The 15,273-nt window shown below is 58.8% G+C and overlaps 2 protein-coding genes across 5 annotated transcripts; one reads left to right on the forward strand and one right to left on the reverse strand.

The window, feature by feature from the left end:
- Positions 1 to 685: 685 nt before the first annotated feature.
- On the reverse strand, positions 686 to 8,141 carry HAPLN2 (hyaluronan and proteoglycan link protein 2). 4 transcript variants are annotated; one of them, XM_041397375.1, is made up of 7 exons: positions 8,015 to 8,141; positions 4,987 to 5,105; positions 4,602 to 4,715; positions 3,716 to 4,066; positions 2,486 to 2,602; positions 1,661 to 1,846; positions 686 to 1,393 (listed from the first exon to the last, which is right to left on the reverse strand). In XM_041397375.1, exons 3-7 carry the CDS (start codon positions 4,687 to 4,689, stop codon positions 1,110 to 1,112), a joined length of 1,026 nt encoding a protein of 341 aa, XP_041253309.1. In that variant the 5' UTR covers positions 4,690 to 4,715; positions 4,987 to 5,105; positions 8,015 to 8,141; the 3' UTR covers positions 686 to 1,109. The 4 variants fall into 4 exon arrangements, with proteins under 4 accessions (XP_041253309.1, XP_041253308.1, XP_041253307.1 ...); XM_041397374.1 differs by lacking the exon at positions 8,015 to 8,141 and having other exon boundaries at positions 5,032 to 5,273; XM_041397373.1 differs by lacking the exon at positions 8,015 to 8,141 and having other exon boundaries at positions 4,987 to 5,273.
- Positions 8,017 to 14,796, forward strand: RHBG (Rh family B glycoprotein). Its single transcript, XM_041397371.1, has 11 exons — positions 8,017 to 8,147; positions 8,227 to 8,436; positions 9,697 to 9,883; positions 10,254 to 10,404; positions 11,144 to 11,297; positions 11,600 to 11,769; positions 11,983 to 12,120; positions 12,231 to 12,364; positions 12,567 to 12,688; positions 14,140 to 14,213; positions 14,660 to 14,796. The coding sequence occupies exons 2-11, from the start codon at positions 8,256 to 8,258 to the stop codon at positions 14,726 to 14,728; spliced, it is 1,380 nt and encodes a 459-aa protein (XP_041253305.1). The 5' UTR covers positions 8,017 to 8,147; positions 8,227 to 8,255; the 3' UTR covers positions 14,729 to 14,796.
- Positions 14,797 to 15,273: the final 477 nt, after the last annotated feature.

The raw sequence follows: 15,273 nt of genomic DNA on the forward strand, positions 1-15,273 counted from the left end.
GAGGTGTCCCAAACACCCACAAAATGCCACAAACACCCCATGAGATGTCCTAAACACCCCATAGAGAGTCTCAAACACTTCATGAGGAGTTCCAAACACCCCACAATGCATCCCAAACACCCCACATGTCCCAAACACCCCACAAGGAGTGCCAAACACCCCACAATGTGTCCCAAACAGTCCACAAGATCCCCCAAACACCCCATAACGGATCCCATACCCCCCACTAGATGTCCCAAACACCCCACATATTCCAAACACCCCACCCCACGAGGTGTCCTGAACACCTCACAAGATGCTCCAAACACCCCACAATGCATCCCAAACACCCCACATGTCCCAAACACCCCATAAGGAGTCCCAAACACCCCACAAGCCTCATGGGGTGGGACACAAGCACCCTCTCCATCAGGGAAACCCACACCCAGCTCTACCAGAGGATGCACAAAACTGCTGGGAGACCACCCACCCCTCCTCCCCCACCTCCAGCTCTCTGCCCAGGTGATGAGGGCCGGCATCCCACCACTGTTCCCTCTGTCCAGCCCCGTGTCCTCACTTCCCCATGAAGCCCCCACAAGGTGTCCCAAACACCCCCAAGGTGTTCCAAACACCCCAGAAAGAGTCCAAAACACCCCACAGGGAGTCCCAAGCACCCCACAAGCTTCATGGGGTGGGACACGGGCACCCTCTCCATCAGGGGGAACCTACACCCAAGCTCTATCGCAGGATGCACAAAACTGCTGGGAGACCACCCACCCCTCCTGCCCCGCTCTCTGCCCAGGTGATGAGGATTGATGTCCCACTGCTGTCCCCTCTGCCCAGCCCCGTGTCCTCACTTCCCCATGAAGCCCCCGCAAGGTGTCCCAAACACCCCACAAGGAGTCCAAAACACCCCACAGGGAGTCCCAAGCACCCCACAAGCTTCATGGGGTGGGACACGGGCACCCTCTCCATCAGGGGAACCCACACCCAGCTCTACCAGAGGACACACAAACCACCCAAAACCGCTGTGAGACCACCCACCCCTCCTGCCTGCCCCCAGCTCTCTGCCCAGGTGATGAGGACTGGTCTCCCACCGCTGTCCCCTCTGCTCAGCCCCGTGTCCTTCCTCACTTGCCCACGAAGCAGTAGGTGCCGTAGGTCCTCATCTCCTTGCTGGGGAAGCCGAAGCTGCGCACGCCGGGGTCGGGCAGCCCGCCGCAGCGCTGCCGGGGCGTGGTGATGGGGTAGCGGACGCTGCCGTCCGCCAGCCAGCCCCCGTCACAGCGGTCCAGCTGCGAGAACTTCCAGGCTGAGTAGAGCTGGCCCACCTTGGCAAGGGCAGCCCCGTGGTTGCGACACGCCTGCCCCGCCTCCTTGAAGTTCAGGTGGCCCCGGATGAAGTAGACCTGGCCTGGGGGATGGAGGGGGGACACGGCAGGTGAGCATCTTTCCTGGAAACAACCGTCGCCGTCATATTTCCTGAAAAATCTCTTTGCCCAGGATTTTTCTCCTGGGAAGCTGAGAAGCCTCAGAAAAAAATGGAAACAGTAATTATCTGATTTGCTTCTTCTGTGACTCGTCTGGGAATCCCGCAAACACAAGACACAACCTGCTGCAGATCCCCGCGGGCAGCAGGGCTCGGGGGCGCTGTGAGAAGCACAGGGGAGCTCAGGGCTACCTTGAAGGGCAGAGGTGAAGCAGAAAGCATCGAATCTGTCCTTCTGCTTGTCCCTGGCGCCGTAGGTGCGCACCCCGGGCAGGAGCAGGCGGCCGCCGCACGGCTCCCGCGCGTTGATGATGGGGTAGTGCACGGTCCCGTCCAGGATCCAGCCGGCGTTGCACCAGTCCAGCCCCTCCGTCCAGGCTGTGGGGCGAGAGGCAGCTCAGCCCTGCTGTCACCGTGATATTTTTGTGAAAAATCTTTTGCCAGGATTTTCTCCTGAGAAGCTGAGGAGCCTCAGAAAAGAAATGTGAACAATAACTGTCTGATGGCTGTGGAACGTGGTCTGGAGGTTGTTCACCAACAGGTGCATCTTGGATTGGTCTCATGTGAGTTGTTTTTACTTGATGACCAGTTATGGTCCAGCTGTGTCAGACTCCCTGTCTGTTACAAGTTTTTCCTTTCCTTTCCTTTCCTTTCCTTTCCTTTCCTTTCCTTTCCTTTCCTTTCCTTTCCTTTCCTTTCCTTTCCTTTCCTTTCCTTTCCTTTCCTTTCCTTTCCTTTCCTTTCCTTTCCTTTCCTTTCCTTTCCTTTCCTCTCCTCCCCTCTCCTCTCCTCTCCTCTCCTGATGAAATCCTTTCTTTATTCTTTTTAGTATAGCACTATATCATATCATATATCATAATATAATAAATCAGCCTTCTAAGAAATATGGAGTCAGATTCATCTCTTCCCTTGTCTTGGGACGCGCAAACACAACGACACCCTGGCACTTCCCTCCTCCCCATCCCCAGACAGGCGTGGTTTTGGGCTGAAAAGGAAGGATTATTTTGAATGCTTCACCTTTGTACAGCTGCTGGTAGGTGGCGAGGCGGGAGTCCTGCTGCTCGCAGGCTCGCTTGGCTTCGTGGTAGTTGAATTTGTAGCGCCCGTTGCTGGGCTGGTAAGGGAAGACGACGCCTGGAGGGACAGAGACGGGGTGAGGGCAATGCTCTCCCCAAGGAGGCTTTGACTCAACACCCCTGGGGACTCAGTGCTGAGTTTAAGGCTAGGGGATGGTGATGCAATGGGGGTGGAGGTGTAGAGCCACATGCTCCATTCCAGCTGTGTTCCCCTCCTGCCAGATCCTCCAGGGATGTAGTGGCCACTGGGCCTTCAAGGCCTCCCTGGTGGTCCGTTACCTAAGATAAGGAATGCTCAGTCATGATGACTGGACCAAGAGACCCCTCTTCCACCTCAGGCCCTCCTTATCTCTCTGATAGGCCATTTTCACCTTGACCCTTACTGTTGGACTGTTTCCCAAAACCCCTATACCCTATATAAACACCCACTTCTGCCCAGTTCAGCAGAAGAACTGTCACTGTGACCCTTCGCAGAAGCTGCCAATAAAGACACGTCTGTGGAACCTCACACAACTCTTCTCCTCTCTCATCCCTGTGTGTGCTGAGGCACTTAGCAAGCAAAGAGCTGAAATCACTAAAGATCTGAATCCACCAAAGGGCTGATCTCACTTAAGAGCTGAGCTGCTTGCTAAGATTGCCTGCAGCTGGGAGCCCGCCTGAGGGACCCAGACAGGTTGTGCTTAGCAAGACTTCGCTATCCAGACACCTGCAGCAGACAGGATCAGAGACCCCAAAACCCCAGACTGTTATAATGCACCCCAAGCTCACCCTCGAGGTGCACCATGAGTGAGATGCTCTCATCCTCCAGCCCGTTGATGAGCTGGCAGTAGTAGTGCCTCTCATTCCCCAGGGATGCACCCCAAGCTCACCCTCGAGGTGCACCATGAGTGAGATGCTCTCATCCTCCAGCCCGTTGATGAGCTGGCAGCGTTAGCGCCCCTCATCCCCCGGGGCTGTACCCCAAGCTCACCCTCGAGGTGCAGTGTGAGCGAGATGCTCTCATCCTCCAGCCCGTTGATGAGCTGGTAGAGTTAGCACCCCTCATCCCTCAGGGCCGTACCCCAAGCTCACCCTCGAGGTGCAGTGTGAGCGAGATGCTCTCATCCTCCAGCCCGCTGACCAGCTGGTAGATTTAGCACCCCTCATCCCCCAAGGATGATTCCAAGCTCACCCTCGAGGTGCAGCGTGAGCGAGATGCTCTCATCCTCCAGCCCGTTGACCAGCTGGCAGCGGTAGCGCCCCTCGTCCTCCAGCGCCACGTCGGTGATGGTGAGCGAGGCGTCGTAGCGGTGGCTGTGCCGCAGGCGCACCCGCGGGCTCAGCGGCCCGTAGTTCTTGTGGAACAGCCCGTTGGTGATGATGATGATGTTCTCCCCGTAGTTGGCCGGCTCCACCTTGCTCCACTTGACGCGGTAGTTGCGAGGCAGGGCGCGCAGCACGCAGGGCAGGGTGGCCGTGGCACCGCGCTGCGTGTGCACCGTGGGGTGCAGGGGCTCCAGCAGGTACTGCAGGTGCAGGGGGGCTGCAGCCCCCCAGACAGCCTCAGCACCATCACTCTGACACCCCCCCGAGCAGCCCCAACCCTCACCAGCATCTGATGGTTTCTATCATCCATCCTGGCCCCTCTTCATCTCTCCTGCACCTTCAGGAGGCACAGCTCAGCTCCTGCCCTGGTTGGACACGTGCAGCATCACCTCCCCTCTCCAGCACCGACTCCAAAGAGCAGTGCCCCATCCTCCCTGCAGGCCCTGCTCCCTACAGGGGCTTCATCCTGCCCCCCAGACCCTGCTCCCTATGGGGGCTCCATCCTATCCCCCAGGCCCTGCTCCCTACAGGGGCTCCATCCTGCCCCCCAGACCCTGCTCCCTACAGGGGCTCCATCCTGCCCCCCAGACCGTGCTCCCTATGGGGGCTTCATCCTGTCCCCCAGACCCTACTCCCTGCAGGGGCTCCATCCTGTCCCCCAGGCCCTGCTCCCTACAGGGGCTCCATCCTGTCCCCCAGACCCTGCTCCCTACAGGGGCTCCACATCCTGCCCCCCAGACCCTGCTCCCTACCTGGGGTCCCCGTTGGCCGCTGGAAGATGCTGGACACTGGGGGTGCTGCCAGGAGCCAGAGGCAGCCGAGCAGGAGCAGCCTGTGCATCCTCAGAGCTGGGTGCAGGACGGAGCCTGGGGGAGCACAGGGGTCAGGGACACGCAGGGGGACACACCCCGGCTTTGGGGGGCCTGGAGGGTGTGGCCCTGCTTTGGGGGTCTCTCTGACATTTGCTGTGCAGAGTGACATGGCTTGCAGGACAGCGACCCCACAGCCTGTGCCAACCCTCCTCGCTTCCTGCTTTGGGGATCTCTCTGACATTTGCTGTGCAGTGACATGGCTTGCAGGACAGCGACCCCACCGCCTGTGCCAACCCTCCTCGCTGGCACCCCCCCGGTCTCTTACCGTCCCTCGGGGAGCCGCCGTGCCCATCCAACGCCCCCTGCCCACCTGCAGCTCCTGCTGCTTCCCTCCTCGGTCATGAACACCCCATGGTGGGGCCAAGGGTCCCGCGAAGGCCGGACCTGCGCCACGAGGAAGAGGTGACACGGGGACACGGAGCCACGGGAGGTGGCGAGCAGGTGCTGCCGGCCAGCCCCTCCCTGTCACCGTGCTGGGGTGGGCGCTGTCCTGGCAGCCCCGTGGCCCCGCGGGCCCCTGGTGCCCGCTCCCATGGTGCTGGCCGTGCCCTCGCTCCCTGCCCTGTCACCGTCTCTTCCTGCTTTCTTCTCTTTTTTTTTTCCCCCTCCAACACCTCCCCGAGGAGCGCACAGGGAGGAGGAAGCACAATTTCCCATTGTGAGTGTCTTTCTCTTTATTGTTCTGCTCGGCAAAACACAGTGTGCCCGGATAACAAACATCCCTTTATCTGCAGGCCACAGCTTTGGGAATTCAGGGAAAATGACGGTTCTGCATCGGGCTCCAGCAGCCTCTTGGGCTGGCAAAGCCCCCCCTGCGCTGGGACTGGGCTCTCTGAGCCCACAGACAGCAAGGCAATGGTTAATTTTATTCCCCTCTCCCTGTCCTTGATGCAGGGATGATGTTCCCAGCCCTTGAGGCTCTGGAGAGTTGTGCAAGGGGGCTGCCCCATGGCTGGAGTCCCTCTGGATTTATCCTGCCCTCCAAAATGGCATCAGAGAGGCTTCCCCATCATCCCCTCGGGCCAGGAGCACAGCACGGGCACACAATGGTGCTGTGTTCTGGGCTGCCACGACTTCTGCCTCCCCCAGGGTCCATCTCCAAGGGTGGAGGAAGCTCTTCTCAAAGGAAGCACGAGACAAGCGGTGACTGTCCCCAGCACCACCCTGGCCTCACCATGGCACGCACAGCACAGCAAGCAGCTCCCCCTGGGAGAAAGGCATCTGGGTGCCCTCGTCCCCCACCTGCTCCCTGTGGAAACCCAGGGCACTGGGAATATTTCTCTGTCTGCCCTGGGGTGCCCTGACCCCCAGGGGAGCACTCACTTTCACCTTCATTCATGGAGAAAGTTTCCTAGACTTCAAGATAGACTGGAATCCACTAAAGTGGGAAATAGATTCTAGAGAGTAGTGTAGGTGTATCACTTGGTGAGAAAATTAGGGTTTGGGATTTTTAGTATGTTGTGGATGGGAGCAAGATGGAGGGCACAGGGTGTTGTCCTGGGTTTCTTCTTCATGCTTCTTCTTCCTTCTTCTTCGTGGGTTTGGGTGGCATTTTGTAATTGGGCAGAAAAGTCCTCATTGGGGCTCTGTGGGATCAGTTATTGGGTTAAAAGGGGAAATAATCTAGGTGTCATTTCTTAATTGAGTAGTTTAGTCTTAAAAGTCCTTGTACCAAGAGATTGTTGGCCATTTTGTACCTTCTAATGAAAAGCTGCCAAACTCACAGTAGTGAGACTGTTTTACTGATAAGAAATAATAAACACTTGAGTCTGAACATGAATCATGTCTCAAGTGTCCAATCCAGACCCAGAGAAACCCACAACTGCTACCCCCACAGCTCCCCACTGCTCCCAGCCTCTTTTCAAGGAGGGACATCAATTTTGATGGCAGCAGGCTGCACTGGAAGCCTTTTTCCAGCTCACAATGGTCAGAGCTTTGGCTCATTGCAATGAAAAAAACGTGTCTGTAGCTTTGTGTCACTGTGATATTTTATGAAAATCTTTTTGTGAGGATTTTCTCCTGAGAAGCTGAGAAGCCTCAGAAAAGAAATGTAAGCAATAACTCTCTGATGGCTGTGGAGATGGTTTACCAACAGGTGCATCTTTGGTTGGTCTCATGTGAATTGTTTTTACTTGATGACCAATCATGGTCCATCTGTGTCGAGGCTCTGAGCAGTCACAGGTTTTTATTATTTATTCCTTTCCTAGCCTTCTATGTATTCCTTTCTCTCTACAGTTTAGTATAGTTTTAGTATAACACTTTTTAATATAATACAATAAATCAGCCTTCTAAGAAATAAGGAGTCAGATTCATCTCTTCCCTCATCCTGGGACCCACGAACACATCGACAGCTTTGCTCTCCCGGGGCTGAGGGAGGCTAAAGTGGAGCAGCAGCACTGCAGGCTCCTCCCTGCAGCTCCCCACGGTTATCAGGAGGGTCTGAGGCTCCTCGGGGAGTCTGTCATCTCCCTCCCTCACACTTCCTGTGCCCACGGCTGCAGAAGCACATCCTGTTCTCCCCCAGCAGCAACTCTGGGCTTCTTGGCTGCAGGAAGCTGATTCCCAGCTCTGCTATCACCAGCGAGCTGTTTCTCACATTTTTCCCAAGTGAAGGCACCAGCTACACTCCCCAGCCCTCGGAAAACCACAGCCCGAAGCAGAACACTTGCAGGGTGACTGCAAGTTTCTCCCCCTTCCCCATCCCGTTAGCACCAGGGCATGACCCAGCCCACCCCTGCTTCTCTGAGCTCAGAGTCTGGCCTTGTGCTATGGGAAAGAGTCTGGGTGACTCTTTCACTTCCCAAACACACGCTGCGTTACTTCTCTGCTCCCTGTCTCTTCTTCTCCCTTTTTGGGATCTGCACCCACTCTGCAAACACCTCTGCAGAAGCAGAGGCAGCCAAAGGAAAGCCAAGGAACCCCCTGTGCTCAGCTCCCCCAGCTCCTGGCGTGGGCTCCGTCAGGAGCCTCTGACTCTGCTCCTTGGTCCTGCTCTTCAAAGCTCAAATTCTCCTTCTCCCCTCTCGACCCCACAGGAAACCTCATCCCCAGAACCCCCGAGCACTCGTTCTTCCTTCTGAGCAGGGAATTTGAGCCTAGCTTTGCTGAGCCAGCGCCTCCACAGCAGGTCAGTCCCCCACCCTTGGGCATCCCTCCACCTCCTCTGCCTGACCCAGTCCCCAAAACCACCGTGTTTCTGCAACGCAGAGGCAGAAACCACATGCATCCCCTCCCCCCGCCTTTCCTGCCCACCCCAAATCCGGCCCCTCATTCCAGCAGAGAGGGACACTGACCCCACACGCTTCCCAGCACAGCGCCTGCAGCCACCTGATGCGGCAAGGCCAGCTGCGGAGGTGTGCCAGGGCATCCAAGTTGCCCGAGTTTCCGCGTTGGCAGCGCTGTCCCGCTCCCGGCAGTCCCTTCGAGGTGAGGAGACACCTGGCAGCCACCTGGCAGGCGGAGTTTGCAGCCCCGGCGTGGCTCTCCCCATGCACCCCCTTTGCAGGAGTTCACCTGTCCCGGCTGCCCCCCGACATGGCTGAGCACGCAGCCGCCTCCAGGCTGCGGCTCTCGGGGCTGTGCTTCCTCCTGCAAATCGTCATCATCCTCCTCTTCGCGGTTCTGGTGCGGTACAGCCCCGAGGGCAGCCCCGGGCCGTGCCCCCCGCAGCTGAACTGCAGCCGCAGGAGCCAGGACTCGGCTTTCCAGCAGCCCCGTGAGTACCCCCGCGGCCGTGGGTGCAGAGAGCCCTTCTGCTTGAGGGGATGGCACCGGGTGACACCGTCCAGACCTGTCACTGGCTCCAGAGTTAACAGAGAGGGAGCATCGAGCTGCAGGGTTCGGGTGCTGGCGATTCCCAGAGCGGGTAAAGCGCACATGCTGCAAGGATTTTTGAAATGCTTGGACAGAGCCAGCCCCAAAAGAGGGAAATTTGGGTCTGGGACGTGTGTTAGAGCAGTGGAGCTCAGAAGGGATCACTGAGTGCAGTGAAAATCTAGGGATCATCATCCCACGGCTGGTAGGGAGCGCAGCAGCTGCTCCTGGCACTTCAGGCTCTGCAGAGCTTCCCACTGACCAGCCAGGTTTGCAGTGCCAGGGGATTCACTGAGCCCCTTCCACGGAGGATTTGGCTCCCTGGGTGCTACCACACGGTCCAACAGGGTCTGCAGCGTCCTGCTGCATGCTGGGCATCACTGCAGGGCTCCTGCCGGGGTAAGGGGCTGCCCCTCGCTTTTCTGAGCCGCAGACAGGGTGGTCAGTGGGACAGGAGCTTCAGAGTGCCCCGGCAGAGAGGGGGGAGCGAGCGGAGCCGCTGGGCAGGGAGCTGGCAGCCGGCAGGTTTTCCCGGTTTCTCCTGCCCACGTAACCCCACCCAGGCAGTGACTCACGGAGGAGGCCGGGCCGCAGCTGTCAGCTGGAGGGGTGCAAAGGGCACTCAGCCCAAGCGAGAATCGAGCCCCCCATCCTCTGGTTTGCCACCAAATGGTACCAGACCGATCCCAATTCTCTGCTCGTCCTTCCTCTCTCGTCCTGTGAACTGGGACACGATGCCTTGGAATGACTGGAATGATGCCTTCAGGGGCAGCAGCGAAGACCCAGGGGTGCTGACATCTCAGAGCCACTTTCGTGCTGGTCTGGTGGGTGCAGACAGCTCCCGGGCACCCCAGGAGCTTTCCGTGCTGTGGGGTGAATGCCCTGAGATGTCTGCACAGGGCAGCTGCAGATGGGGTGCCCAGGAGCTGCTGCAAAGGGTCCCAGCAGGCAGGGGTGGCTGTACCTGTCCCTCTGCAGATCCCCAAGGAAGATCTTCCACCGTGGCCCCAGACTCACACGGAGTGGAGCGAGCCTTCAGCTCCCCAAAGCCTGTTAGAGCAGGGGTGTCCTAGCCCTGGCCGAGTCCCCCCAGGGACCAGCAGGAGGGTGGCTGCCTGCCCTCAGCCCCTCCACACCCATCCTTGTGCCTCTCCTCCAGCAGGTTTTCACGACGTCCACGTCCAAGTGCTCCTCAGCTTTGGGCTCCTGGTGGTGTTCCTCAGCCGCTATGGGCCGGGCAGTGCAGCCATCATCATCCTCATCACAGCCTTCGCCATCCAGTGGGCTGTTCTGATCCAGGGCATGCTTTTCTTCTTCCTCAATGGCAAAATTTACGTGGGAGCTCAGAGGTAAGGCAGGAGGGAGCCGCTGCTGCCCAGGCAGCCCAGCCCAGCCCAGCCCTGGCACACTGGCTCCCTCCTCTGTAAAACTCATGGCTCTGCTTTGGAGCAGTATTTTAAAGGCAAGTGGGACGGGGTCGTTTGAGTTCTGCCCTGGCAAGGGCTGTGTGAGCACTGCCAAGGCATTTAGGGGGGGCACTCTGGCCCCCACCTGCCTCAAGCCCATCCCTTTGTCACCAGCATCACAAACTCTGCCTGCTCAGCTTGCAGGAGCAGTGGGCTGCAGGCTCAGCCCCTGATCCCTCCCAGATCTCCCCAGTCCCTGTGCTCATCCCTGGCAGTGCCAGCTCTAGTCCCACACTTTTCCTCTCCTTCCCAGCATGGTCAGTGCTGATTTCTGCACCGCAGCTGTTCTGATCTCCACTGGAGCTGTTCTAGGCAGGGTAAACCCTGTGCAGATGCTGCTGCTGGCCCTGCTGGAAGTCACCCTGTGCACTCTCAATGAATACATCCTGCTCGGTCTCATGGGGGTGAGTCACCGACGGGGGAGCCACCAGAAAGGGAGTGGCCCTGGCTTTGGGCTCCTCATGTCGAGTTCTGCCTCATCTGGAGAGACAAATCCCTCACCCTCTTGTAGTATTTGCACTAGCTGTGGGGGTACCAGTTGTTGGTTTCTCTGGGTCTGGATTGAAGTTCGTGTTCAGACCAGGTGTTTATTATTTCTTATCAGTGAAACAGTCTCACTACTGTGAGTTCGGCAGCTTTTCATCAGAAGGCACAAAATGGCTAACAATCTCTTGGTACAAGGACTTTTAAGACTAAACTACCCAATTAAGAAATGGCACCTAGATTATTTCCCCTTTTAACCCAATAACTGATCCCACAGAGCCCCAATGAGGACTTTTCTGCCCAATTACAAAATGCCACCCAAACCCACGAAGAAGAAGGAAGAAGAAGCATGAAGAAGAAACCCAGGACAACACCCTGTGCCCTCCATCTTGCTTCCATCCACAACATACTAAAAATCCCAAATCCTAATTTTCTCACCAAGTGATACACCTACACTACTCTCTGTAATCTATTTCCCACTTTAGTGGATTCCAGTCTATCTTGAAGTCTAGGAAACTTTCTCCATGAATGAGGGTGAAAATGAGTGCTCCCCTGGGGGTCAGGGCACCCCAGGGCAGACAGAGAAATATTCCCAGTGCTCTGGGTTTCCACATCACCCCAGTCCCTGCACAAACTTCCCGTATTTTCCATCCTCCCTAGGTGAGCGACAGTGGACGCTCCTTGACCGTCCACACCTTCGGAGCTTATTTCGGCCTGATGGTTTCACGGGTCTTGTATCAGCCCCACCAGGACAAGAGGAAGAGGGAAGAGCAGCAGGATAAGGGGCACCAGACAGATGTCTTTGCTGTGGTTGGTACGGAGCTCGAATCTACAACCTACAGCTGCTGCTGGTGGAAGGGTTGTCACCAATCTGAGGGTAGAGAGGCTGTGGCTTTGACCAGGAGATTGCTGCAAACATCAAGGCCAGATGTCCTCCACCTCCCCAGGGACCTGTCTGGGGCTGCACCACCCTCTTCTAGAAAAACCTTTTCCTTGTGTTCTGCCTGAACCTCCCTTGCTGCAAGCTGTGGCCTCGTGCATCTCTTGGCACTCACAAGAAGTTTTTGTCCCACGAGGGATCAGCTCCAGCACCAAGACCTGTTCTATTCCCTGCAGGAACCATCTACCTGTGGATCTTCTGGCCCAGCTTCACCTCCACCACCACCACTGTCCACCACAATGCCGAGAACTGGGCAGTGCTCAACACCTACTTCTCACTGGTGGCAAGCACCGTGTCCACCTTCATCCTCTCTCCTGTCCTCTACGAGGAGAGCACCCCAAGGATGGTAGGTCCTCTCCTGGGACAAACCCAAGCTTCACTCCCTTCCATCCATCCCACATCCAGGAATAAGCCTGAACACACCCAGGGCAAAAGGGGAGGCCTGTTAGGCTTCCTTAGGTTCATTAAGAACCAATTTGAGGAAGACAACCCCCTCTCCCAGTCCCATGCTGATGCTCTCCATGGAGCCAGTTCCTCTGACCGTGTCCTGCTCCATCAGGTTCAGATCCAGGATGCCACCCTGGCTGGCGTGGCAGTGATGGGCATGGCTGGGGAGATGTTGGTCACCCCCTTTGGGGCCCTCATTGCGGGGCTTCTGGTTGGCCTGATGTCCCCACTTGGCTTCAGATTCTTCACGGTGAGTCACCTGGGGACAGCCAAGGGCGCTGATCCCAGGCCAGGGCATCTGCAGCACAGCCTCCCTGGAGGCCCCAGCCCAACAGCAGCTCTTCCCTGTGCTCTCCCCAGCCCGTTCTACACTCCAGGCTGAAAATCCAGGACACCTGTGGGGTTCACAACACCCACGGGCTGCCTGGGGTGCTGGGGGCCTTGCTGGGGACGCTGCTGACGCTGCTGGCCACCGCAGACACTCATGGTCACAGGTGAGAGGAGCCAGAATCGGGGATGCCAGTGCCTTGGTGAACCAAGCTGGGGCCACCACAACCCCTGAGATCAGGGCTGCTCCACTCACCCTGTTACAGCAGCCCTTCAGAAGGCATTCCCAGAGCCAAACAAAGCTCCCAAAACAAGCAAACTCCCAAAACAAAGAAGCTCCCAAAAGCCTGTTCCTTCTCTGGCACGCAGGCTGGAGCTTGTATTCCCACTGGTGGCCCAGGGCAGCCGGACAATCACTGACCAAGCACTCATCCAGCTCAGTGCCCTGCCCCTCACCCTGCTGTTTGCAACGCTCGGGGGCTTCATCACGGGTGAGTTTTGCCTCCAGTGCAGCGGGATGGAGGGTGTGAGGGACAGGGGAATTGGTGGATTTGGGGAGAAAAGGGCAAGAGCAGCCTCAAAGCAAAGCATCCCCATCAGGCAGGCCGGGCAGAGCCCAGGGGTGCTCAGCTCTGTGCAAACCCAGCAGAGGTCGGGGTTACCCCCGGGGCCAGGGCTCCCCTTGGGGCTGGTTTTCCCACGTGGGCCGGGGTTATCCATGGGGCTTTATTCTCCTCTGGCTGAGGATCCCCCCGACTCCGTGCTCCCCCAGCTCTGTGCTCCTCATTGTGTTCGGGACTCTCCTCGGTGTTGAGGCTTTCCCCATGTCCGTGCTCCTCCCGGGTTTTGGGCTCCTCCCGGTGTGTGCTCCCCTCTGTTCCGTGCTCCCCGCTGTGTCCAGGGCTCCCCTAGGGGTTGAGGTTTTCCCCAGGTCTGTGCTTCCCCTGGATCTGGGCTCCCCTCCAGGATCTGGGCTCCCCCCGGACAATTCCAGTGACCGGTCGGTGCTCCCCTCTGTGTCCGGGGTTGAGGCTTTTTCCAGGTCCGTGCTCCTCCCAATCCTGGCTCCCCCACAGCTCCCCCCGGTCCCGGTTTCCCCCGGCTCCCCTGGATCTGGGCTCCCCTCCAGGATCTGGGCTCCCCCCAGGTCCTGGCTCCCCTCTGTGTCCGGGGTTGAGGCTTTTTCCAGGTCCGTGCTCCTCCCAATCCTGGCTCCACCACAGCTCCCCCCGGTCCCGGTTTCCCCCGGCTCCCCCGGGTCCCAGATCCCCCCGTCTGTGCTCCCCCCGGTCCGTGCTCCCCGCTGTGTCCGGGGCTCCTCTCGGGGTTGAGGCTTTCCCCACGTTCGTGCTCCCCTCGCTCCCGGCTCTCCCCGCTCCCCCGGCTCCCCCCGGTCCCGGCTCCCCCCGGTTCCCCCCGGTTCCCTCCGGCTCCCCCTCATGCCCCTCTCAGTCCCGGCTCCCCCCGGTCCCGGTTCCCCCGGCTCCCCCCGGTTCCCCCCGGTCCCGGCTCCCCGCCGCCCGCCCGGCGCTGCCGCTAGATGTCAGGGGAAGCCCGGGCAGCGGCCCCCGGTTCCCTCCGGCTCCCCCCGGTCCCGGCTCCCGCCGGTTCCCCGCGGTTCCCCCCGATCCCGGGTTCCCCCGGTTTCCCCCGGTCCCGGCTCCCCCCGGTTCCCCCCCGCTCCAGCTCCCCCCCGGTCCCCCCCGGTCCCCCCCGTCCCCCCAGGTCCTGGCTCCCCTCTGTGTCCGGGGTTGAGGCTTTTTCCAGGTTCATGCCCCTCTCAGTCCCGGCTCCCCCCGGTCCCCGGTCCCCCGGCTCCCCCCGGCTCCCCCCGGTCCCGGCTCCCCGCCGCCCGCCCGGCGCTGCCGCTAGATGTCAGGGGAAGCCCGGGCAGCGGCCGCCCCGCTCTCAGACGCCCTCGCCCGGCTTTCGGTGTCCCCAGGAACCATCCTGAAAATCAAGGTGCTGAGGTGCTCCCCGGACGCGCAGTACGAGGAGAACACCGTCTTGAGGGAGGTAAAGCTGGGGAATTGTTGGTGAAAAGTGTTTAGGGGTCTCAGGGAGCAGCAGGGGTTGGATATTTCCCCCCAGCTCCCTCCTCTTGCAGCAGCATTTAGGGCAGGAGAGCTGCAGTAAATGCCCCCGGCCACGGATTCAGAGAATCCCTGACTCATTTTAGGCTGGAAAAGCCCTCTAAAAGCACCAGGTCCAACCGTTCCACTGCTGCCAAGGCCACCACTTAACCACGTCCCCAAGAGCCACATCCACAAGTCTGTTAAATCCCTCCAGGGATGGAGATTTCACCGCTCCCCTGGGCAGCCTGTGCCAGTGCTGGACAATTCCAGTGAAAGAATTTCCCCCCATACTCCATCTAAACCTTCGTGGTGCAACTCGAGCCCCCACCCAACCCCAGTGTGCCCTGATCAGGGCCCATTTCTGCCCCTCTCTTTTCTCTGGTGCAGGTGGCTGAGGAAGGATGTGACCCCAGTGCAAGTGGGAAGGAGGAGCTGGGCATCAGCACCGTGGTGTAATGAATCCCCAGTGAGGTCCTGCACCACCAGTGGTCTCTCATGGCCAGTGCCAGCTGGCTTCTGGCAGCCTGGCAGCTGCTGGTCCCAAACGTTTTGGGAGCAGCTGGGTGTCCACAGGATTTGCAGGGTGAAGAGGTGCTGCAGTATCCCTGTGCTTGCTGGGGGAGCAACACGGCTCTTGCTGCCAGGGTCACCTCAGGGTGTCCAGGCTTGGCTCAGCCACTTCCCCTCCCTGCTCCTTGCCTCAGTTTCCCCACAGCTGCTCTCAGGAGGAGGGCAATGGGGAGAGGAGGGATGACTGTGTTGGGGAACGGGCCCAGGAGGCTGAACAGAGCAGCAAAGATTTTGTACAGACATTTCTGCACACAGCAATTAAAATATATGGATTTTTTTTTGTAGCTTCAGGATTTGCCCCTGAATTCTCATGGCACCTGCCCAGCTCTGCTGGCTGTTTCCTTCCAGTGTCATCCAGGGGGGAAGGAAAGCCCCCCAGTTTCCCCTGCACCCCAAACACTGATGCCCATTTGGTTTCATGGGTTGTGCCA

This window comes from Onychostruthus taczanowskii, unplaced genomic scaffold (assembly GCF_017590055.1).
Source record: "Onychostruthus taczanowskii isolate IOZ18803 unplaced genomic scaffold, ASM1759005v1 scaffold138, whole genome shotgun sequence".
Taxonomy (NCBI): Eukaryota; Metazoa; Chordata; class Aves; order Passeriformes; family Passeridae; genus Onychostruthus; species Onychostruthus taczanowskii.

Excerpts from the sequence above, each read along its gene's own strand:
- RHBG (XM_041397371.1), top strand. The coding sequence starts at position 8,256 with ATGGCTGAGCACGCAGCCGCCTCCAGGCTGCGGCTCTCGGGGCTGTGC. Across the intron at positions 9,884-10,253 it reads ATTTACGTGGGAGCTCAGAG|CATGGTCAGTGCTGATTTCT; the intron begins GTAAGGCAGGAG and ends TCTCCTTCCCAG. Across the intron at positions 14,214-14,659 it reads AGAACACCGTCTTGAGGGAG|GTGGCTGAGGAAGGATGTGA; the intron begins GTAAAGCTGGGG and ends TCTCTGGTGCAG.
- HAPLN2 (XM_041397375.1), bottom strand. The coding sequence starts at position 4,689 with ATGCACAGGCTGCTCCTGCTCGGCTGCCTCTGGCTCCTGGCAGCACCC. Across the intron at positions 1,847-2,485 it reads CTACCAGCAGCTGTACAAAG|CCTGGACGGAGGGGCTGGAC; the intron begins GTGAAGCATTCA and ends CTCGCCCCACAG. Across the intron at positions 1,394-1,660 it reads CTTCACCTCTGCCCTTCAAG|GCCAGGTCTACTTCATCCGG; the intron begins GTAGCCCTGAGC and ends TCCATCCCCCAG.